The sequence below is a fragment of the Aedes albopictus genome, chromosome 3 (assembly GCF_035046485.1).
Source record: "Aedes albopictus strain Foshan chromosome 3, AalbF5, whole genome shotgun sequence".
Lineage (NCBI taxonomy): Eukaryota > Metazoa > Arthropoda > Insecta > Diptera > Culicidae > Aedes > Aedes albopictus.
This window is the reverse complement of record NC_085138.1, coordinates 120,407,663-120,433,635: the sequence shown is the minus strand read 5'-3', so window position 1 is coordinate 120,433,635 and position 25,973 is coordinate 120,407,663. Positions and strand designations below refer to the sequence as shown.

The 25,973-nt window shown below is 40.2% G+C and overlaps 2 protein-coding genes across 23 annotated transcripts in view; both read left to right on the top strand.

Moving 5' to 3' along the window:
- Positions 1-17,806, top strand: part of LOC134290337 (uncharacterized) — a 28,853-nt gene extending 11,047 nt beyond the window's left edge. Inside the window, exons 3-4 of the mRNA XM_062857454.1 lie at positions 2,730-2,895; positions 17,645-17,806. Coding sequence (XP_062713438.1) covers positions 2,730-2,895; positions 17,645-17,806 — 328 coding nt within the window. The remainder of the gene's footprint in view (positions 1-2,729; positions 2,896-17,644) is intronic.
- The window catches only part of LOC115268722 (voltage-dependent calcium channel type A subunit alpha-1), a 561,442-nt gene that overhangs the window by 105,664 nt on the left and 429,805 nt on the right, over positions 1-25,973 (top strand). The window lies entirely within an intron of this gene.

Genomic DNA, 25,973 nt, shown 5'->3' with positions numbered 1-25,973 from the left:
GAAGGGGTAATCTGCCTCATACACAAAAAAGGCGACCATTTGGAATGTGAGAACTTCAGGGCGATCACTATTTTGAATACTGCCTACAAAGTGCTATCCCAGATCATCTTCCGTCGTCTGTCACCTAAAACAAATGAGTTCGTGGGAAGTTATCAAGCCGGTTTCATCAACGGCCGGTCGACAACGGACCAGATCTTCACCGAACGGCAAATTCCCCAGAAATGCCGTGAATACCAGGTCCAAACGCATCACCTGTTCATCGACTTCAAAGTTGCATACGACAGTATCGACCGCGCAGAGCTATGGAGAATCATGTTTTCGTCCGGCATGTTCGGCTTCCCTGGGAAGCTGACTAGACTGATTAAAGCAAAGATGGACGGTGTGCAAAACTGCGTAAGGATGAACTATCCAGTTCATTCGATCGAATCTCGCCGGGGACTGCGACAAGGTGATGGACTCTCATGCCTACTCTTCAACATCGCTCTGGAAGGTGTGGTGCGACGAGCCGGGCTCAACACGGGGAACGATTTTCACAAAATCCGGCAAATTTGTTTGCTTTGCGGACATGGACATTATTGCAAGAACATTTGGAACGGTGGCAGAGCTGTACACGCCTGAAACGCGAAGCAGTAATGGTCGGACTGGAGGATGATTGTCGCAAAAACAAAGTACATGTTGGTAGGCGGAACCGAAAACGACCGGTTCCGTCTGGGAAGTAATGTTACGATAGACGGAGATACTTTCGAGGTGGTGGAGGAATTCATCTACCTCGGATCCTTACTGACGGCTGACAACAATGTGAGCCGTGAAATTCGGAGGCGCATCATCAGCGGAAGCTGGGCCTACTACGGGCTCCAGAAGAAGCTGCGGTTGAAAAAGATTCACCCACGCACCAAATGAACCATGTACAAAACGCTAATAAGACCGGTGGTCCTCTACGGGCACGAGACATGGATCATGCTCGAGGAGGACCTGCAAGCACTCGGAGTTTTCGAGTGACGCGTGCTAAGGACGATTTTCGGCGGCGTGCAGGAGACGGTGTGTGGCGGAGAAGGATGACTCACGAGCTCGCTGCACTTTACGGCGAACCCAGCATCCAGAAGGTGGCCAAAGCCGGAAGGATACGGTGGGCAGGGCATGTTGCAAAAATTATTATGTTGCAAGAATGCCGGACAACAGCCCTGCAAAGCTGGTGTTTGCAACTGATCAGGTTGGCACAAGAAGGTGTGGAGCGCAGAGAGCACGATGGGCGGACTAGGTGGAGCGTGACCTGGCGAGCATTGGGCGTGTCCGAGAATGGAGAGCGGCAGCCACAAACCGAGTATTGTGGCGTACTATTGTTGATTATGTCTTGTTTTAAATGTGATGTTTAACAAATAAATGTATGTATGTAATGTACATATATTCTTGGGAGAAAGTTTTATGTGTTTCATGAACTTGTGTAAAGCTTTCACCCAAGAACATGTATGTATGCTTTTATACTCTACATTTTAATTAAAATCATTTGAATAAATTAATCAACTCTGACATATGCAGCTTTGATATATGTTTTATCACCTTCAACAGTAATGTAAAAAACTGTAAATAGGTATCAGTTTACCAAAACGATTGAATGTTGTCATAATTAAAATCCTTTGTTTGTATATTTTTGTATTTTTAGCACGTTTCTCCTATATTGAATATGCCTGTTGCAGATCCTCATTATCCTTTTTATTGATTTTTTAATGAGCTTCAATTAACAAATCAATTCTATTAATGAGAAACCGCAGATGAATTGAAGTGTATCTCATTTCGCCACACAAACGTTCGAGTGCACTCGCCTTCGCTTGAGCGCCATACATTGAAATTCATTTCCATTGCGCTTCGCAGCAGACGCGACGTATAAAACCAGGCTCGATTTCTGTATGCAGCAGTGTGGCTAAACCAATATTTGATTTGACGCTCGAACACATAGTAATCGTCCATCTGTTGCGAGAACAAAGACCTGTTGATATAATTATATGCAGTTCAGTTCCTGCCGACGGGTGTTTTGCACCGATTCACTCTATTTACACGGTTTATTGTGTGCATTGCATATCGAACACTACTGTCTGATTGTTGCTGCAAGACACAATGGCTCGTCTATCGAGTCCATAACCGTAGTCAATGGGAATTTATGTAGCACTTCGTATGCTTCTTATATTTGAGAAAATTTAGTGTTGTTAAGAAAATGGAGGGATGAGCGAGTTTTCGTTTTCATCTTGATGTGCGTAATTGATATTGCTGAATCAAAATAATATTTAATCAATATAATTGAATAAAACTCTCTATATTATTGAGTGCCCTACCCGATGTTTGAGCTTTTTTATTGCTTCCTCCAATGCTTATCCTTTGACAGATTTGCGTATTTCAACTACATCCAATCTAAGAGGGTTCTATGTTATGGCAGATACCACTTCTATGAATCATGCCAAATGATGGCTCATCAAATTTTGCGAATATTACTTCATTTCCGTGATTCCATTAGCTGCGCGGACAGAATATTCCTAGATGAATTGATAAATGCTTCTCTTATGCATACATGGACTACAGCTGGCGTATGTAGTCTAATACCCAAACAATGCACAACTTTCCATCATCACCCCCACCTGCCGAGGACACCCCACATCAGCCACGCACCACTTCGAACGGAATTGAGAGGGAGAGCATCAACGAAAACCGGCTGCCCCAGGTTCTCTCTTAATCGACAGAATCGAGCAACAGGCGGAAAATGCGGGAAACCGTACCACCTGTGCCTTATCAGTTTTCAGTTGGACTCGAAAAGTCGTCGCCATCGGTTCGAACGGGGACGGACGGACGGTGCGGCGGGTTGCGATTCGACGTCGACGCGACGACACAATACGGGCCCGCGTGTGCGTTAGTTGCAGTGTTGGAGGAACCCGGATTTCCTGGAAGTTCACCAGGATGCACAGAGTGAGATGCATCTCGGTTCCATAAATAGTTCGTATCCATGACATTGCTGCCGACCGACCGGTTGAACTCGGATAGAGTTGGGTCGTTTTTGTTTTTCGCTGTTGACCGTTTCTCGTCTGGCTGGTTGGGCTATGGGAAGATGGTTTCGTTCGTACGCGTAAGAAAGTGAGAGCTTTGGTAAAATGAGTTTAGGGTTCGCGACTGTGAAGACAACGACGACGATGTGGTCAACAGCTGTATAAGTGAGAGGTGCATAAATCGATTATTGAAAACTAATATAATGGTAGCCTCTTGAGGGTTGATGCTGCTCATTGCAGTAGCTTTTTGTAGTATTGTATTTCTAAGATTTTTTGGTAATTTAGATATGTTGCATTATAGTGGACCAATTTCAAATCTCTTTGAAAGAAACGCTTATTTGAACATAGTCTATGCATCATCAATGTGATGTGATGTGATGATGAAGAGTCTAGTTATAGGCGAGTGTATGGAATGCTCTTCTTTTTTTCAAAATTCTACGGGCCGACTTGAAAATGTGTTGAAACATTCAGTTGAACATTGCAAAGCTTTATCATCACATGAAGACAACTAAATCTATGCTGCTTTATCTTGAAATCCTGCTAATCTACAAAGGAGCAGTTTTCAAGTAAAGTGGTTCAAAAGTTCAATGACATCATAAAGGTAAGCAGTTTGGTTCGGAATTCGAAAGCTTTTGGGCATACCTAAATGAGCCTTTTTAACTGGTTCTACCTCTTAACTCGATAAGATAGAAAGTTCAAGTTTCGGCAATTTTGTTCAGAAGACCTTTGGTATCATAATCGCATGCTGTTTGGTTCACAGTTCTGCCACTAGGTGACGCTAATAAGCATGCAAAATTGATCATTTTTAACTAGTTCTGTTTCACGATTTCAATGAGATAAAAAGTTTTTCGAATCTTCGTTTTGTAGAAGTTTGTGGGCATCACAAATGCAAACAATTTGTTTAGCAATTTTGCCGCTAGTGAGAGCTAGTAAGCTTGTGAAATTGGACATTTTCAACTAATTTTGTCTCGTAATCCTGATAATGTGCTCTCCATATAATCATGTGGACAGAGTTTTGTTCATCTCAAATCACATCAACCTACCTTCTCTCACTATTCGTCTACTTTTTGTTTTGGTTCCCTATGTTGGGATAATTAAAACACTGTATTCAGCAAGTTGAACATTTGAGTATACACAAATTTGTAAATTTGTATAGAGAGTAAGCTTTTCTCTGATCTCTTCCCTTCCACGTTTATGGGGATAATTTTTTCTAAAACTAATTTTAGACCAGGGTTGCCATGGCAAAATCAGGGCTGGTTACTTACTCAAGGGTGTTAAATTCCAGCACCCCATATACTAGCATGCGCCTAAGGAAATTATTTTAAAATTGAACCTTATATACATTATTTGGATGATTTTTCCTAATAAGGAATATAATTCTTTAGAATAAAATTTCTTCGATTGTTTCAGAAATTCAGATTTCTGATTTTGCTGCTGGAGTTCCTCGAGAGGATCCTAAATGATTTTCTCTAAATATAAATTCCTTTTGGTTTTTTTTTTCGGAATTCCTTCAGGGATTATTTAAGGCGTTTCTTCAGGAATTTCTCCAGGAAATTTTCAAGAGTTTCTTCTGGAAGTTCTTTAGGGATTCGTTCACAAATTTTCAGGGGATCGTTCAAAAATTCTTTCAGGAGCTCTTTTGGAAGTCTTCCTTTAATTACTGTACATCATTCTTCAGTTTGAATGGCATTGCTTCAAAGATTTTTTCCTTTCTTTTGGTGAATGTTTTAAAAGTTCTTCCATTGCATTAAAATTTGCTCCACAAATTCTGCATGGCTTTTTATCCACTAATGTTTTCCAGATATTTTGCAAGAAATTCTTTCAAGAATTCATCCAGAAGTATCTCCAGGGGCTCTTTCAGGGTTTGTTTCAAATCATCCTGCAGGAATCCCTTCAGAAATTTATTGAGATTTTTGCTCAAGGTTGTCCTTTGGAAATTTCTCCATGGATTGTCTCAGAAACTTCTCCAGGATTTTTTTTTCCAAAAATTTATCCAAAAATTTTTCATAAAATTCTTCTAGGTATTCCTCTAGAGTCATCTAAATGTGTTCTTCCAGGTTTTTCTCGAGGTATTCCTCCAGAAACTCCTCCAACAATTGTTTTTGAAATTGCTTCAATGTAATTTGTTCAGGAATCTCGTCACGAAATTTTCAAACATTCCTTTAGCAATTCCTTCAAGTCACCTTTAAATAATTACTTCAATATTTTTTGTGTAACTTCATAAAATACTTCTGATAAAATATGTGGAGAAATATCTGTCAAAAAAAAAACTCTAGTAAGAATCCCTACAGGAATCCCAGGTGACATTTCTGAAGGAACCGCAGGAGGAATTCTGAAAAGAAACCTTCTAGATATTTCTTCGGTAAGCTGTGACGTAATTTTTCAAGTGATTCTTCGAAGAACTCTTGCAAGAAGTTCCAAAGAAATTGCTAAAATGCAAAAAAAAGACATCCATGAAAAAAATTGTGAGGTAATTTCTTGCTGACATTCATGAAGAATTCTTGAAACTGCTGAAGGAGTTCACAAAAATGTGATAATCCATAAACAAATTTCAGAGAAGGTCCATTTCAAAAAGAGTGCCATGGGTGATCTTAATTATGGAATTTCTAAGAGATTAGTGGAGCCATTTTGGGAGGTTCTCTATATAAATTATTTGAAAAATTCATAGAGGAACTAAAGGCGGCATTAGGAAAGCGTCAATAAATCCGTTCCACCTAGTATCAGTGTCATCAGGCATCACTCACGCGAGTAACGATCTATCACACAGTGATACTATCTGAATAAAGCAGCCTGGATATTTTCCTTGCACAACTAGGCGTCAGGCGATTGAAAAGGCGCTCACTCCGGTTCCTTTGAGTGATAAAAGTATGATCTCTCCAACTAGCGCTCGTTCACTCTCGCAGGAGAAGAGGGTTGCACAGTCTGCACGAATCTACGTTTTCACCCGGTTGGCGTCTGAGCGGTGCCGTGTTATCTAGATGGCCTTGAAAATAAGTAGATTTTTTGTAAACACGGTACCACTAAACGTCAAATAATTAATCTCGTGTATCGGTGGAGACGTTATGTGGCTCGCGGACGGAGTGAAAATTTGGATGCTTTGTTGTTTATCCGTGAGTTGTGCATGGAGAGAAAGAGAATTATCGTGAGCGCTGGAGTGAGAGACTTTTATTTTTCATCCCATGCAATGAATAATCATGATCGCGGAGGCGGATAAATCCGGGGGTTTTGATCGCATGAGTGAAAAATTGGATGCCTGAGTGTCATAGTATGACCCACCTTCTGGCTTGGTGAAATAGCCGAGAGACAAGGGACATGCTTCACAATCACCGGATCAGTGTACGAATCCATGCCGACATTTTACTTATATATGGTTCATCTATCGATCCGCTTCTAGCGATTGCTGAACCCACTTTCAAGCTGAGGCGGCTAATATGCTGCGTGTGATTTGTGATGTAATTCACTTTTACGACGCGACAGATATGCTGCAAAAATGATGTGATTTCACAGGAATAGGATTTTTGGAAAACAATATATTGGATTGAGTGGGGTGTAGTGTTGGCCTTTCCACCAACACCTTAGCATAAATAAAATGAAATGAAAGGGATGCATCCGGATGCAAGAAGTAGTAGTAAAGATAAGGTGACCTGACTGTATGCGATAATTGGCGGGGCATCATGTTACTGTGTATCGTTCTCAAAGTCCTCTGCAAAGTGATCCTTAACCGGATACAGGAGAAGATTGACGCAACTCTCCGATGGCAGCAAGCAGGATTCCGTACCGGACGATCCTGTGTGGACCATATTGTCACGCTCCGTATCATTCTGGAGCAAATCAATGAGTTCCAAGAATCTCTCTATCTGGTGTTTATTGATGACGAATTCGACCGTCTCAATCACGAAAACATGTGAGAAGCCCTTAGGCGCATGTGTGTCTCTGAGAAAATCACAGGCCTCATTGAAGCACAGTATTGGGCATTTTCGTGCAGAGTACTGCATAACGGTGTTTTGTCCGATCTCATCCGGGTCGTTGCTGGAGTGAGGCAAGGATGTATACTATCACCACTACTGTTCATCATCAAAATCGACGAGATCCTGGTAGGTGCGATTGACCGTGAACCAAATCGTGGTTTGCTGTGGCCCATTACCATGGAACACCTAAATGACTTTAAACTGGCTGATGATGTTGTTCTCCTAGCTCAACGGCGCTCTGATATGCAGAGCAAGCTCGGTGATCTTGCCAATCGCTCCTCGGCAGCAGATCGTACCATCAACGTCAACAAGACCAAATCGTTGGATGTAAACACGGTCAACCTTTCCAGCTTTCCGGTAAAGATTGATTGATTAATTGATTTGTCTTTATTAAATAGACTTTCATTTCCGGTAAAGGGCGAACACGATGAAATTGCCACACAGAAAATATTGTATAACTTTTGATTGCGTTCGTCAAAATAGCTTATTTTTTGACCATGAATAGTATATTATGTGTAGCTAATACCATAAAATTTTCATTAACATCGGTTGAGTATTGGCGCATATATTGTCGATATCATAAAATGAGATTTTAGAAAATTTGTACACCCATTTCAAAAAATTACTTAGGCTATAACTTTTTTGTTACCTCATCAAAACGTTTGATAATTTCACTCGATATTCTTAACATAGTATCAATTAAGTGGTAAAAATTTGATCGAAATCGGTTTAGTACTTTTCTAGTAAATATCCAAAGCTCAAATCGCTTCAAGGTAAATTTTAGGTACTTTTTGACCATTTTTAGTTCCGCGTGCACTATTTTGACTGTAGAACTGGTAACACTGTCCCGATTTTTATAAAACTTTGACAGTGTAATAATATTGTGTTAAACTATTTACAGTAAAAATTTCAGCCATTTTTGTTGAGTATTTTCAAAGTAAGAGCAGTTTGAATTTCACTACATATACCAAAAACCACATCTGCTTATTGTGACATAGTGCGACATATATGGCTATAACTTTTTAACGATATGATCAAATTGAATGAAACTTTGACAAACTACTTCTACATACATACTTTACGTACATAAAAATTTTCAATGAAATCGGTTCAGTATTTTTGGCGCCAGCGTTGAAACGGCAAAAAAGTGATATTTTCCAAAATGTTTGTTTGCTTAAGATTCTCAAGTAGCTACACATAATATACTATTCATGGTAAAAAAATAGCTATTTTGGCAAACGCAATCAAAAGTTATACAATATTTTCTGTATGGCAATTTCATCGTGTTCGTCCTTTAGGCAAACAGTGGAGAATGTTGAAAGCTTCCAATACCTTGGTAGCCAAATGGCGGCCGATGGTGGCACCAAGATCGACATAGGTGCACGGATCAAAAAGGTGAGGGCTGCTTTTGCGAGTTTAAGAAATGTATGGAAAAAAACAGATTAATCGACGCACCAAAATCCGAATTATTAACTCGAACGTGAAATCTGTGCTGCTATACGTCAGTGAAACCTGGTGCGTATCAGTGGAGATCACTCAACGGCTGCAGGTCTTCATAAATAGATGCCTGCGGTATATAATTCGTGCATGATGGCCTCACAATTGGATCACCAACGTGGAGCTCCATCGTCGATGTCTTAGAAAGGCGATAGCGAAATAAATTCGGGAGCGAAAGTGGAGGTAGGTTGGCCACATTCTACGCAAGGCTGGAAACGAAATCTGCAATCAAGCGTTAGATTGGCACCCAGCAGGACATCGTAGCAGAGACAGACCCACAGGCTCATGGCGGCGCAGCCACAACAACGAATTCAAGCAAGTCGACAAATTTTACCTGGTCACAGGTCAAGGCGATATGGCTGGCAATCGCCTAGGATAGAGATCTTTCAATGCGGTCTGCTAGCACCACCATGGGCGCTCAGGCATGAAAGTAGATAAGTGGTAGGGTGGCAGGAGTTCAAGGGTTGCTTCACTATTTGTGAGGAGAGGTTCATTATCGCCTTCTAAAAAGAAAACTCTACAGAAAAGATGGGCAGGGTATGATGTTAAAATACCAGAAAACAACCCTGTAAAGTTTCTGTTTGTTACTCATGCGGAATGTGATCTGGCGAGCGTTGTGCGTGACGAGAGCTGCAGCTGGAAACCGAGTATAAGGTGGCACATTGTTGACTAAGTGTTACGCTGGAATAGGATAAAGCACGATATTTGTTGATAACACTAGTTTACAGCATTTTTGAACTCGGTAAGCTGATGGTCATTTTTGGTGTAGAATCATGCCCTGAGTTCGAAAACGCGAAAGAAAAAAATTATAGTAGAGTGGAAATTTTTTCGACTTTCCATACAAGGTTGATGATTTGAAATCGATTTTTGTTCTATTTTTAAGCGAAGTCGCTCATTTCAAACATCTCATTCTCCGTAATCAATGCTCCGATTGAGCTGAAATTTTTACCGTAACTCGCCTACATATGACATGTCAAATAAACGTCGAGAAAGAATTTTTAAGTTGGTTTTTTCTTATTGAAAAAAAAAACACATTTCTTAAAAAAAAAAGTTAGATATTTTGCTTAAATTTAAGATGGTTGTCCCTAAAACTCGCCAATATCTTGAATTTCATCAATCTGATGCAAAACCTGTATTCAGATGATCGAATGGTATTGTATTCAGCTTTTAATTTATGGAAAAAGATTTAAAATTGGTTGAACAAAACGCAATATATTTGAATTTTAGTAAATTACATATTTTGAAAAGTTGCAAAACTCGATGTTGAGCTAAAACTCAAAAACTGTTCTACTTAAAATTTTTTGAAGGTCGGTTTCGAAATCAGCACTAAATTGTGCTTCAAAAATTTTGGTCGTTGACAGAAGTTCACGATTTTCGTTTTGTTTCGTAAACTTGTGTAATAAACTTAAATTAAAAAGTTCAGCCCAATTGAGCCTTTAAAAACATCACAATCTGAAAAAAAGTAAAGAAACCAATATGAATCACGCACCACTGTTCACAAAATAATACTGAAAAAAAATCACATGAAATAAAATAATTGAAGAAAAAAAAATGTTTTTGTTTGGTAGAACACCGCTAAGACCGTTCGCAATGCTGTTTTATTTTGTATGGCGAGTTTTAAAATTTTTAAAACTCGCCATACAAAATAAAACAGCATTGCGAACGGCCTAATAGGTACATACATACTCCATAAGTAGTAGCAGAAGAGCAATGTACTTTGAACAAAAACAAGCTCCAATGTTTCCTCTTGCGGTGCAACCTCCTTCTGTTTGTTCTGTTTTCCCTTCATGGGATGCTTCGCGGGCGGCTGCAATGCCGGGCCTTTTTTTTTCTTCGTTACTACTGGACGGACAGACAAGCCGCCTATTTTGAATTCACTATAAGGTTTTGCTGCTTCCAATGCAGCATTATGCACCGGAGAAGTCATTCAATGCCACTTGCTTTAGCATTATCTTCTCCTATAAACCGGGATGCTAACCCTCGGACATTTTTTTTTCTCACAACCTTAGATTTGCTTTCGCAAGTTCCAAGAGCAGCAGCTAGAGTTTTCTGAGCTGAATGTGAGCGCTTCATCAGAATATTGTATGTTCTTGTGGCACCAACGTGAAATTCTTCGTTTCTACGGACCTTCTACCTAGTAGTGAATGCTAACAGGATCAACTTGAAAGCTGGACTTGGAGGTAGCAAATGAAAAATAAACCCAGGCTGCTGGATGTTTGAATAAGTCAACGACATGTTTTGGGAGAATGTGACAAACTGAACCTTGAAGCATGGAAAGAACGAAAATCATGAAAGTATATTATTTTTCTGACATGCAACGATCCCATTATATTGGTGGTCTTGTATGTATCAAAATTATTTCTGTAATTCTCACTTTGATGTGGTTCCCTTATTTTCCTCTGACAAAAATGTCACAAAGCTTATGCAGCTCTGAAAATGTAGCATAAGAAACTGATTCACCAAAATTTGTAAGTTGACGTTCATTTTCATTTGAGGAAAATGATTACAAAAATATGACGAATAATTTAGATTCAATCTGTTCTCGGTGATTTTCCACAAGCAGCTTGTTTCGTCTCTCTTCCCCAGGATTTAAAATGAGGTTGCCCTACTCAAGCCAGTGGATGTTAAAGCTCGACTAGCAGAGTATGGTTTATTCTAATACCACAGAGAGCAACCCCGTTTGAGCTTTTCGCCGGGTTAATCTGCTCTCGGGGATTTCCACAGTAGTAAGAAGCATCATCCTCAAACGAACGAAACGAAATAAAAAAAACACCACAAGAACCACATTCACTACTGGCAGCTGGCAGATGTTTATCACGTGCATACAAATGATTTCGAATGATTTCGCATGAGTGGTTTGGCTTAAAAGGAAAATCGCTTGCAGCAGTATGATTCTCTGAGTTGCCTTAGAAACGAACGTGTTGTATAGAGAAATCGGAATGAGTAGTCTTTGCAGACTTTTACTGTTTTGTGGCTTATTTCAACACATAAGTACTACGAATACCAAGTCGAATACATATGAAATTGGAACGAAAAAGATAAAACGGTCCTCAGGATTGAAATGTCCTATCATTCCTCAAATATCATGCATTGAAAACTCATTAAAACAGACGCTATCTTGAATTTTGGGCTGCCTTTTTGGATTTTTGGTCATCATCTTGAATATTATGGTCGCCATTTTTGGACTTAGGACATCTTCCTCATACCAAACATTGCATAGATTTAGAGCCTGAACCTCTTTGAAACAAGTGTCGTATTAAATTTTAAGCTGCTACTCTGAATTTCGAATACTTACTTTGGTCGCCATTTTTTGGACTCTTGACACTTTCCACCCACCACATATATTCATATTATAGGGTTTTATTAACTAAATTTTCCTAAAATAACCAGCATCTTGAATTTTGGGCCAACATTATGGATTTTCTGGCCTGTAAGAGTTATCAATTTGTCAAACATGTAAAACGTTACAAAAGTTAGCACAATTAATATTCTATTTAACTTAATATTCAGCCTACATATAAAGTTTTGTGGATATATCCCTGCAGGAGATTTTTTCCCTCCCCTGTTGGGGAAATTAGAGGCTTTCCAAGAAAAGCTTTTGAAGGAATGCATGACATTTTTTTTATTTATGAATTTCAACTTAAGTTAATTCTTCACACGTTCTACAGAATCTCCTGTACGGATATATCCAAAACTTTATATGTTTCTTTTCTAATAACTCCGTCCCTCGATTCATCCATAAATTTATATATAGATTTTCCTTGGAACTTTTTCAGAATTTAAATTTAGGATTCCTTCAGGAATTCCAGCTGGGATTTCTCCAGAATTTCTACCGTACAGTAAATTTCTACCGTACAGTAAATCCTTATGAAATGACTAAAACATAATTCCCAGGAATTTCTTCAGCTACTAAAACATATCTCCCAGGAATTTCTTACAGCTTTTCCCCATACGGCTTATTCTATGGATTTCCAGTGTGTTCGTCTTGGGATTCCTCCAGAATCCCAAATTTCTGGTTGGGATCCCCAGACATTGATTTCTTATTGAATTTCGTCCGGAATCCTCACAATGGTTTCTTCAGCGATTACAGTGGAAATTACACAAATGTTTTTTTTTAAAGAATTACTCCAGGATTACTGCTGATTGTTTCATAGGGTTATTCCAGGAATTCCTTCTGAAGAATCCTCAAGGAATTCCTTCTCGCGATTTTTCCAGGACTTCGCTTCAAGATTTCTCCTAGAACTCCTTCCAGGATTTTCCAGGAATATCTTCCGGGATTTATCTAGAAATTCCGTCTTGGGATTCATATAGAAATTACTTCCAGAGCTTTTCCAGAATTTTCTTCTGAGATTCCTCCAGGAGTTTCTCCTTGTGATTCTTCCAGGAGTTTCTGCTAATGATTTCTCCTGGAATTCCTTCCGGGATTTATCTAGAAGTTCATTATTGGGATTCTTACAGGCATCCCTTCTTAGTGAACATTACTTTTTCTAGGATTTTTTTTCGGGATTCTACCAAGAATCTCTCTGTGCGATTTATCCAGAAGTTCTTCCGACAATTCTTCCAGAAGTTCATTCAGGAATTACTTCCAGGATACTTCCTCAGAGACTCCTACTGTAGTTCTGGAGAAATTTATAAAAAAAATCGGAAGGGGTCTTCATTCAGGAATTCCTTCTGGAGATTTCTACAGTTCTAGACCAACATTTGAAAAGGGCTTAACAACCATTTGAATTGAATTTCTGCTTCTCTCGTTCCTCCTGAGCGGATGTCCCATTTTTCAAGTAATCTCTGACCAGTAACAGTTTGAGCAGACTCTTCGACGTATGGTTGGGTGTCATACTCGAAAATGATTCATTTGTCCTCATTTTCCTGCATTCTTCCAGGAATATTCATCGGAAACTAATCCAGGAGTTTCTTCGACAATCATTCCAGGAGATCCGTCGAGAATTCCTGTCGTGGCTCGTCCTCGAATTTCTCTGAGATCCTTCCTCAAGGATTCCCACAAGAATTATTTGGTAATTTATTCCGGGATTCAGATATTTCTTCAGCGATTTTTCTTGTAGGTTTTTCAAGATATTTCTTCCCCAATTCTTCCAGGTATTTCATCCTCAAGGAATTTCTTCGATTCGGTTCCTTCGGGATTTACTGTAGCAGTTTCTTCGATATATTTCCCAGAATTTTCTTCGAAGATTCTCCCGGTGATTCCTTTAGGGAATTCCATCCGAGTTTGCTCCAAGAGTTTCCTCAGGAATTTCTTCCGGAGTTCTCAATTAAATGCTTTTTATAGCTCCTCCAGGTATTCCTTCTGAGGACTTTTACAGCAATTCCTTCCGGGATTCGTGTAAGAATTCGTTCCAGGATTCCCCCATGAAATTCATCTGGAGTTTTCTCCAGGAGCTTTCGCGGAGTTTTTTCGTCCGGGATTTCTCCCAGGATTCCTCCATGAATTCCTTTGGGAATCACTGAAGGAGTTGCGAGTCAACAATTCTCACAGGAGTTTTTTCAGGATTTTTCCCAGGATTCACCCTGGAGTTTATTCGAAAATTGCTCCAGGAAATCCTTCCGAGATTCATCCAGGAATCCAAGAATCCAAGAGGCTAACCGTACAGGAATTTCTTTCCGAATTCTTCAAAAAAAAAAATCTTTCGGGTTTCCTCCAGGAATTCCTTCCCGGGTTTCCTTCCGGAGCCCCTGATGGGATTTTTTCAGAATCTCTTTCAATAATTTCTTCTCGCGATTCGTCAAAAAATATTTTCAGGAGGTCTCTAGGAATCCATTCTCAGGAGTTTGTAGGCCGCGAGAGTGCGGGAGATTGGCATCTAAGAGCCGAAAGAGAGATAAAGTTGTGAAAGACGGACCCCGTTTAGGGTGGTGCTTCGAATCCAGTTTGACATTCTATTCTACAGAGTTGTAACTTGTTCTGTAGCTTAGTTGGTTAAAGCGCCGGACTAGCGATAGCGGAGTCGTGGGTTCGAATCCCACCAAAACAAGTGGTAATTTTTTCACAAATTTATCTCTCAATTTGCCAATTAAACGTACTGTGCCTAAAAATACGTCAAGTTTTTACGTCACCCAAGAGTTGAGGGATTTTTTCATTCGATGCAGGATATTTTGAAGGAACTTCTGAAAAAAATCCCACAGGAACTTTTCGAGGAATTCCCGAATTTCTTTAAAAAAATCCCTAGGGTAACCTCTGAAAAATTTTCCAAAGTAAATTTAGAATTATAGGAATTTCTTTAAGACTTAGGATTTTGTTATGGAATTTCAAGAATTCTAGCCATATTTTAAACTAATATTCAGCTGTTATTGTGTTCAGCCACTGCCCAGCTAACATTTTGGTCTGTATAATTTGTGTTATACACTACTATATAAGAACCTATTCAATCGTATAAACTGCACAAAACTGCTATATACGTACCAAAGTGGAGGCGATATACATACTTCGGACGATATTTCACGATTTCTCATGAACAATATTACGATGCCCCAACAATCGATCGAAAGAAAGAAAATACGACTTCCAATGATTAGTAATACGACGTCCGAAACATGAACAAAAAAATATGTAAACACCCAGCCTCGAACACGGCATCTCGAGATTGTGAGTCTAGACTCATACCAGTGTACTAATAGATCAATCTTGAATAAGGCATAAATGTTGACCAATATAAACTTGAGTCTTCTAACCCACATGTAAAACTTGCCTTTGCTTTCCTACATGAAGGTTGATATGAAGCCTAGGTTGTAATTTTTCATAAGTCATTGCGATTCCTTTCGTCATGTTGCTATACTGATACATGATATACCAAAAGATGAGCTGTCAACATATACAACTCGTAGCGTGTTTGAATTGCGGTAATTACGGCATGTTTTGTTTACAACAGAAGTCCTACATCGAGTGTACGTGCCGCCGTTGCGTTGTCGTCGTCCGTCGTCGTCGCCGTCCGTCGTCGTCGTCGCGGAAAATGTTCAATGCCCATGGGGGAATTATTGTGCGTCCTTTTTCGGTAACGAAGAACATCCCAAGGATTGCCCGAATATAATTGATAGAACGTTTCCAGTATACCAAAACATAATCAGCAAGTGGCGATTGGTGGCGGTGTGCTGAGTGAAGTAAGTGAGATGATTATTACACCCAATCACCTCGTCGCAGTGCCAAATTTCATGCAGGACGACTTTCGGAATATTATGTTGAATATTGTGAGCAGAACTTGCAAGGATCTGCGTAAGAATATTGGATTTAAGCACATCACAATCTCAGAATGACAGTGACTACAGTGTGTTGGTTGCTCACCGGGGAGGGCTGATGTGATAAGATTTGATGGAATGAGAAATTGAACATCATATCTGTGACCATGAATTTGCAGTGAATTATAACCTATCACCTTTAAAATAAATGGTGAACACATCGTAATGATCTTTTTATTTATCAGTGTCGATGCTCAGTCAAAATTTCATTAAATAAGTTGTTGCGATTCCCAACCAAAGCTCACTAACATAATATATGCCATGTCAGCGTATACAAACAGCAACGATTTCAATTAGCTTTATTTACGGCTTGATCTTTACACAACAAAGTTACTCGTAATTAAATCAAAACTATGATTTATATACAATTGGATTTGTCATTCTTGTCACAAGATTTAGCGGTTTTTACGATTTTGAATTCTGGCGGCAAGAAATGCGATTTCAAATACACTTTTTAATACGATGTGTGGTTTACTGGGTGACACCATTAAGAGGTTACATGAGGGGTTATATATGTTTAGGTGTGTGAAAATAAGGAATAGTTTGAATTTTTGTAAAAGTATGTAGACATATATTTTTTTAATTCTCATTTTACGTCATGCATAGTGCAATATTTAATGTGTTAAATCAATTTGAGAATATGAAAATATAATACTAATAACCAAAGTTATAATGATATCTGTAAAATTTGTTTTACTTTAATTAGGCTTGCCGTGACTATGATAACAGTAAAACGGCTTAACTGATAGCACAAACTCACAACAAAAACATTACTAGAGGACCTTGTGATGTCCTCGAACGATCGGAACAACAAAAATAGGTTTTATTTTGCAAACGGAAACGTTTTTTCTTAAAAAAGTCACATTTTCAGCTGAAAAATAAAAAAAATAAACAAAATCAGAACACTGCTGTTTTTTTTTTTATTCTGCGTTCCGTTTCACCCAGTTCCATTAGCAGAATAACGGTAGAACTATTTTTAATTTGAATGATGTGCAGATTATCGGGGTCAAATTAAAAAGCGTTCGGATTAGATGCGGTCAAACCAACGGAGTTAGACGGAGTTTTTTTTTGAGTGAACCTATAGCCTTTCAGTATACTTAGGTGTGCAAGAAAGGCAAAATAGCTTTGCACCAGTTCGGGCGTTACGCCAGGAGGAAGAAGAATATCATCAATTGAGCAAAGCTTCACCATGGGACTACCACATGCTTCCCGATAATGTATTAGAATACCGCAGGCAAATTTTACGATGTCGATAAATTTCGAACCGCATTAGGCATCGCATTGAAGCTGAAAGGGATCCATAAAAACCTTCCACTCAGATTGTTGTTGAAAGCATTCTCATCAGATCAGTGTTTTGAATTGGTGTGAATTGCTATTGACTGTTTTGGGGTCAATAATGTACTACAAATATTAATAAAGTAACAACATATTTTTATCATGTAAAGTCGAGAATATATTGCTTAGAAATTAATTGTTGTTAATCTTATGAATATAATATACGTACCTCAACTACATTCATTCAGCATTTCGAACAAGGAGCTGAATTTTTACTAAAACAAACAACAGACATCCAGAAATGTGTTATTTTCCTTTTCTTAGGACTTCGCAAAATAAAGGTTTGTTCGCGACAGTTGTAATTGACACTGCATAATTTTCTACTATTCCACCCATCCACGAATATTCACATTAACGAGGGGTGTAATCAAGCGGAAACAATTTCGATTGCGGTTCCTCTATCCGTTTTCCTTCCACCAGCATACGATGATGGCTCTGTAGGCCGTTTTATTTTCACTCGGATTTCCGCTACGTCGTCACCCCCAGTGACCGACCGACCGGATCATCATCATCACAAAAAGAAAAACCATCACTTTCCTCACATTTACATTTTCTGTCACCACCGACCAGTTGCTGCTAGCTGACCTGCCCGCCTTCAACGGGAAACGAGGCATTCCGTACAGTCAAAAGATGCATCCCCATCGTACCGAGGCACAGCAGAATGATATTCCACTTTCCATGGACCGCAGCCATGACCCTCCTCCATCCGGGGGGACGGAGAGCTTTCTTTGAATCTTGTCAGTGACCTTAAATAATTCACATTTATCGTGGATTCACAAACTGGAGAAAGCAATCCCTCCTTCTCGAGATGGTTGTCCTATCTTTTGGTTGCTGCTGTCCACAGTCAGTGAATGATCCGTTCTCCAGAGGGGGCTCAATTTGTCACGTCTTTTTCGCGATAGGAATCGTTTTCAAGGCACTGAACATAGAGAGAGGATCGATACCCCGGACCGGACGCCCGCATCAAGAAAGATATTTGGTAAAAATCAGGGCAAGGGAACCGTACCTATATTAATCCTACTTAAAACAAAGGTGAGCGCTACATATTTAGGTTGTTTCTGATTTTTGAAGAGATTGAGCACGAAAGAAAGAAACAATAGAAATGAATACAATCGGATCTCAAACACAAAAAAATCTTAATTTTAATACATTCGACCGAACTGGTGGAATAAGCTTTGACATAGACATTTTTACAAATTTGGTGACGTACTTACCGTACCGATACTTACCGATCAGCCTAAGGCCGGGGTGGCCTCTGCTGTACATAGTAGCCGCCTCCACTCCACTTGGTCCATGGCTGTTTGTCTCCAGTTCCGCACTCTGCGTAGGGTCCGCAGATCGTCCTCCACTTGGTCGATCCACCTAGCTCGCTGCGCTCCACGTCTTCTTGTACCGGTCGGATGACTCTCGCGAACCATTTTAATCGGGTTGCTATCCGACATCCTGATGAAGTGACTCGCCCACCGTAGCCTCCCGATTTTCGCGGTATGGACGATGGTTGGTTCTCTTAGCAGCTGATGCAGCTCGTGGTTCATTCGCCTTCTCCAAGTCCCGTCTTTCATCTGCACTCCGCCGTAGATGGTACGCAACACCTTCCGTTCGAAAACTCCAAGGGCGCGTTGGTCCTCTGCACGTAGGGTCCTTGTTTTGTGCCCATAGAGGACGACCGGTCTAATCAGCGTTTTGTAGATGGTTAACTTCGTGTTACGGCGAACTTTATTCGATCGTAGAGTTCTGCGGAGTCCAAAGTAAGCACGATTTCCTGCCACAATGCGCCTCTGAATTTCTCTGCTGGTGTCGTTGTCGGCGGTCACCAGTGAGCCCAAGTACATGAATTCTTCAACCGCCTCGATTTCATCACCGTCGATATGAATTCGGGGTGGCAGGCGCGGTGATTCATCCCTGGAGCCCTTTGCATTCATGTACTTTGTCTTCGACACATTAACGACTAATCCGATTCGCCTGGCTTCACTCTTTAGTCGGATGAACGTTTCCGCCATCGTCTCAAATTTACGAGCAATACCTAATATCAATATCATCAACGAAACCATGCAGCTAAACGGACTTCGTGAAAATCGTCCACTCGTGTTTATCCCCGCTCTCCTTAGTCCTTATTACAACCTCTAAAGCAATGTTGAACAGCAAGCACGAAATACCATCACCTTTCCGTAACCCTCTACGAGATTCGAAGGGACTCGAGAGTGTCCCTGATACTCGAACTACGCACATCACTCGATCCATCGTCGCCTTGATCAATCCTATCAGTTTATCCGGGAATCCGTATTTGTGCATAATCTGCCATAGCTGTTCTCGATCCATTGTATCATACGCCGATTTGGAATGGATGAACAAGTGATGATGGGAACGTTGTATTTGCGGAATTTCTGCAACACCTGGCGGATGGCGAACATCTGGTCCGTTATAGCGCGTTCACCCATAAATCCAGCCTGATATTGCCCCATGAACTCTCTTGCAATCGGTGATAGACGGCGGCATAAAATTTGAAGGAGTATCTTGTAGGCAGTGCTCAGTAGTGTGATCGCGCGGTAGTTCCCGCAATCCAACTTGTCGCCCTTTTTGTAGATGGGGCACTCGATACCTTCCATCCATTCCTCCGGTAATACTTCCTCCTCCCAGATCTTGGTAATGATCGAGTGTAGTGCTCTCACCAGTGCTTCTCCACCGTGTTTTAGTAACTCGCTTGGTAGTTGATCTGCTCCAGCGGCTTCGTTGTTTTTCAACCGGCTAACATCTTCTTGGAGGTCAGGGGCTGGAAATCTTTCGTCCTGCGCACATAATTCTAGATCTATCACCGCGCCACCTTCGGTGCTTGCAACGTCGCCTTTGAGGTGCTCATCGTAATGCTGCCATCACCTTTCGACCACCTCACGCTCGCTCGTGAGGATATTCCCGTGATTATGTCGGCACATGTCAACTTGTGGCACAATGCCTCTGCGCGAGCGGTTCAGCTTCTCGTAGAACTTTCGTGTGTCCTTAGCGCGGTACAGCTCTTTCATCGCTTCGCAATCTCGTTCTTCCTGCTGACGCTTCTTCATCCGGAAGACTGAGTTCTGTCTGTTCCGCGCCTGTTTGTAACGTGCCTCATTCGCTCTCGTACGGTGTTGCAGCATTCTCGCCCATGCTGCATTCTTCTCGTTTTTCAACTGTTCACATTCGCCGTCATACCAGTTGTTTCTGTGATTCGGAGTCGCGAAGCCTAGTGCTGTAGCCGAGGTACTACCTATGGCGGATTGGATGTCCCTCCAACCATCTTCAAGTGTAGCTGCGCCAGGCTGCTCTTCCGTTGGTAGGGCCATTGCTAACTGCTGCGCGTAGTCTTGAGCCACTTCTACGTTACGCAGCTGCTCGATGTTAAGCCGCGGCGTTCGACTTCGACGCGTGGTGACAACTGTCGAAAGTTTTGAGCGCATGCATACAGCGACTAAGTAGTGATCCGAATCTATATTTGCACTGCGGTATGTGCAGACATTGGTTATATCCGAGAAAAAAATACCGTCGATTAGGAGGTGGTCGATTTGGTTTTCCGTTTGATGGTCGGGTGATCTCCAGGTGGCTTTATGAATATATTTGCGGGCGAAGAAAGTGCTTCGGACTACCATACAAGGAGGCTGCAAAGTTTACGCATCGCTGGCCATTATTATTCGATACGACGTGCAGGCTGTTTCGCCCGATTACCGGTTTGTACATTTCCTCCCATATAGCCGAGGCGGTAAACGCACGGGTATTCAGCATGACCATGCTGAGAGTGACGGGTTCGATTCCCGGTCGGTCCAGGATCTTTTCGTAAAGGAAATTTCCTTGACTTCCTTGGCCTTTCTTCCCTTCCTACCTGCGCGTTCATGTAGCCGACCACGATTTTCACGTCCCGCAGCGAGCACTAGCTACGCGTAGAACGCTTCATTCTCGTCATCAGATCTCCCTTTTGTAGAGATTAAAGCCTGTATCCGCAATAATCGGGTCACAGAAGTACGTCTGTACCTCTGTAATGAATCGCTAAAATTGGCCAAATAATTAACTGAGAACTCTTTGGTGTATGTTTCTTCTTCTTCTTCTTCTTTATGGCTCGACGTCCCCACTGGGACTTGGCCTGCCTCGCTTCAACTTAGTGTTCTTTGAGCACTTTCACAGTTATTAATTGAAGGGCTTTCTTTGCCTGCCATCGCATGAATTTGTATATTGTAAGGCAAGTACAATGATACACTATGCCCAGGGAGTCGAGAAAATTTCCCCGACCGGAACGGGAATCGAACCCTCCGTCTCCGGATTGGCGATCCATAGCCTTAACCACTAGGCTAACTGGAGACCCATGTGGTGTATGTTTATTATTTGTGCCAAATTTCATAAAAATCGATGCATTACTTTTAACTGTGGATGAAAAACTCAATTTTCATTCGCATACTAGATGGTTCTTTTGCGCTACAGTTCAAAGTTCTGGAATGATAAATATGAAATTTCGTTAGCAAATATGATACATATAGACACACTTTCTTGCAAAATTTCATCAACATTGATCAATTGGTTTAAAAGCTATTGGTGTTGATAGGGGTGAGTGTCAGTGAAAATTTTTCAAGATTTTCATGTGCGATTTTTGCCTATTCATAACTTTTGAATTTCTCTACCAATTTTTATGAAATTTTCACAGAAGCTAATTGATTATGTGTTATGCCTGCAAAATTTGATGATTATTGGTATAGTACTTTCAATAGTACAATCGAAACAATAAAGAGTGCTGACTAATTGCTGTTTGAGAGGCTAAAATCACGTTCAGTCCCAATACATGTTCGACCATAAAATTGTTGATAGTGCATCGATTTTTTTTTGAAATTTTGCCCATACAACAAACGTAGATTGAGAGGTTTGTGTTCAAAATTTCAGCCATTTCCTTTGCCAAATTCAAAAGTTACAGCTCTGACAAGCAAAACTAGGGGCTGTACAAAATTCAATAGCGCACATTATACTCTTTCGTTGCTACAACAAAAAGTACTGCACCTATTCACATGAAATTTTATAGGTGAAATGAGCACATCATAAGATGTTATTAGACAATATTTTAGCAACTTTAATGTATCAATTGCAGAGTTACAGCTGTATTTCTGTGTCCCGATTATTGCGGATACAGGCTTTAGGATTAATAGATGAAAAAAAAACAACTAGTTAATACACGGATTCAACTTAGTTATCGTTGTAACCAATAAATTAAAAATTAATCATAGGAGACCTGCGTAGGAAAACTACTAAAATAAAATCAGTCTTAACAGGAAATTTGGAGAGACAATTCAGAAAAAAAAACTCTCATCAATTACCAGTTCTACAAGAAATCCCCTCACCTTTTCGGTTGTCGTCAAGTCAAGTCTGTTCCCCGTCCCTGCCCTGTCAAGTCAAGGTTCAAGTGTCTGGTCCCTGTCCTCGTCCCTGGTCACTCCTAGAAGTTCAAGTCCTGTCGCTGTTCGAAAAGCCCGCTGTCCTGTCTGGTGTTCGTTTCCATCCTTCCAACGATCAACCGTCAAAGAGCAAATCCTGTCCCTGTTCGTCAAGGATGCGACTCTACCTGGTATCTGTTCCTGTCCGTTCAAGCCTGCTGTTCTGCCTAATAGGGAAAAGTGAGGTAAGATGCTATTTTTCGCTTTTCCACACTTTTTGTCCAGTTCAACAAAGTTGCTGCAACGCCACGATGTCGAAGTTGCGAGGATGTAGTTCGTCGTAGATTATCTAGTTATACTAATATTTACTTTATGGGCTGAGATTTATCACTTTCAAATTTAGAGCTACATGTGTTTCAAATCTTGATGTCTTGCTGGCTCACTAACTGACTAAGCCCTGTTTTACATATTCGACTATCTGGTGACAACGTTTGGCTATTCAGTAATCAGCGCCTCATGGCGAGCGTTCCTCCATTCACGTGTTAATTTTGGCTTACTGATCCATGCTTTCTGTTTTGGAACTCTATGCATGCTTATTGATTTGCTGCATTTTCGCACTTTGGGGCTTCTGTTCCAAGGTCGACTGTGGTGTTTTGGATTCGTAGGTTTCGTCTTGTGTTTTTTTATTGGATACTTAACACAACGAAATAAGAATTGTTATCTGTTTTTAAAGTAACTATTTCATCAATAAATGTTTCTAAACGAACTAATTGTTTTGCTATTCTTTTAGGAGAACCTTCTTATACCTCACATTGTACTTTCATCGCTTACTTGATACATTATCTTTTGGTTCTCCACTAAACGTTGGCCACTCACTAACCCGTTGGAAACATTGCATATTTGACTCCACAAACTAATTTTATTTAGTAAAATCTTGTTGAGCGCATTCGCAAGGGTTTCATTTCATGTACCTGTTTTGTGGATGGAAATTAAATTTGTGCGCCACAGCAACAAAAACTTCGAGTACCAGCACAACACGCAAAATACCAACCAACCTGAACAGGAACGAGTGAGCTATAGGGAACCGCACTAACGTGGTCACAGGGCAAGGAAGCAACAGTTTGCATGTAGCCTGGTCGTCCCACCCAGTCTCTGGGTCGGATCGGTGCTGGTTGACGGTGCTAGAGTGGTGGAGGCAAAATTAGATCCGCTCAACCTACCTCACTTGTTGTGCATACGATAATGATGCTGCACGCCACGCTCAACCAGGGAAGCCACACCGCGTCGGTGAAAAAGTTAATATCTGTGCAAATAGAGCACCGGCGCCTGCCTGGTTGGTCTGGGATGCGCTCCACATATAGAAGATAGGGGAGAATTGTTAGAGTTAGAACGGAAATACGAAATAATCTAATACAAATGAGCATTTCCACAGTTATTAACTGTAAGCTTTATTTTCCAACTGAGCATTTTGGTAATCGTATATTGAATGCAAGACTGTCAGGTATTTTCACTTCAAAAGTAAACTAAAATCTCATTATATAGAAAAAAAAAAGATTAAAACATGAAGTTTACCGCTTCAACTATATGGGCTCTTACATATAATTTAGTTTTGTTTGACGTTTGCTCCATATACTAATCAAGAAAAAAAATGGACGCTAAGCACCAAAATAATAATGTAATTTTGATCAAAAAAGGAATCATGTAAGGTGTCATTCTACAGTACCTTCCCCTATGAGTGGACCATCAAGGATCGAGGCTTCCGTGTTCACTGAGCTGTGCTGGAATTCAAGTGCTGAAGTGCGTTGCTACGTTACACGAGGATTGAGGAACTACGCATCTCAATTCCGCACCAACCACCAGGTTTATTTAGCTAGTTGCATATTTTGACTTCACCATGATTGAAAAACTTGCATAGCTATGTGCAAAATAGCTGCAAGCTGCCTTCTCTACCTAGAATAAAGGTGTTAAGGGCACGAAGTAGATGGTACAGTATATTAGAATGCCGCACTCTAAAAAAGTTATCAAAATTGTTAGCCATCATATTCAATAGTTCTATTTGGAGTTGTATATGGCTTAATTAAGAAATAATGCTTAAAACCCTAACTAATCCACCTAGCGGTGATGGCGCGTTTTTCGTGCCTTCGGAACCCATTTCAACAAAAGTCAAGTGACATGTTGATTAATATCACACTTTCATACGTTTAACAAAAAATCATTTCATCATATCTGTTCACTAGCTTTTGATGTTTGAGCCTTAAACTCTTAAACTCTTAAAAAACGTAATTCTGAATTCTGGTCGAAATTTTGGACATCAACTTCCCTATACAAAATACAACCATATTTAATGGTTTTAGAGCCTAAAACTCCTTAAAACAGACGCCATCTAGAATTTGAAGTCGCCAGCTTGGATTTTATAACGCCATTTGAATATTTTGGTCGCCAGTTAGGACTCCAGATATCTTCCCCTTCCAAATATACCCATATTGCATGGGTTTAGAGCTTGAAACACCATTAAGCAGCCGCCATCTTGAATTGTGAGCCGCCATCTTGGATTTTAGAACGCTTCTTTGAATATTCTGGTCACCATTTTGGGACTCCAGATATCTTGCCCATACCAAATATACTCATATTGCATGGTTTTAAGGCCTAAAACCTCATTCAACAGACGCCATATTGAATTTGGAGCCGCCATCTTGGATTTTACACCGCCATTTTGGATATTTTAGTCGCCATTTTGGACTCCGGACATCTTGTTCATACCAAATATTACCCATATTGAATGGTTTTAGAGCCTAGAATTCCATTTAGTAGACGCCATATTAAATTTTGAGCCGCCATCTTGGTTTTCAGACACCAATCATGGATAATCTTGTCGCCATTTTTGGTCTCCGGACATCTTCCCCCTACCAAATATACTCATGCTAAATGATTTTTGAGCCTAAAACGTTTAGCCACCGCCACAGTGGCCGGAAGCCGGACAAAACCTCAAAAATCGACTTCAATATTTTATTTTTCTGATATTTTTCTTCCATTATAGATACTTCAACTAAGAAAACCTCAAATTTTCAAGTCATTTGGTCAAAAATTGAGTCTTGTAGATTTTTTCAAAGTTGAAGTTTTATGTGCTACAATATTAGTATTTATTGTCTTTATTTTATGAGCTTCCTTCATGAGTTTGTTGTAAAAATTAGGAAGACTTGAATAATGTGACAATATTTTTTGTGTTTTTGGGTATGAATAACCATTACATTTCAGGGATTGTTTGGAATTCAATCACAAAATTATTATGTTTTTACAATATGCAAATATATTGACTTTTATGAAATTTTGGAGAAAAACTTCGTATTAAACAGATCCAGTACTTGTTTAGGAAACATCAGAAAACGACGCCGTATCCCGGATCTGACGTGCAATTTTGTCTAGTTTTTGGCTATATAGGTCACTGTTTGCGCATTTTTGCGCTAAGCGCGAAAAATATTTTTTTTTGTATCTGGTCACAATGGAGCCGCATGGTTGCG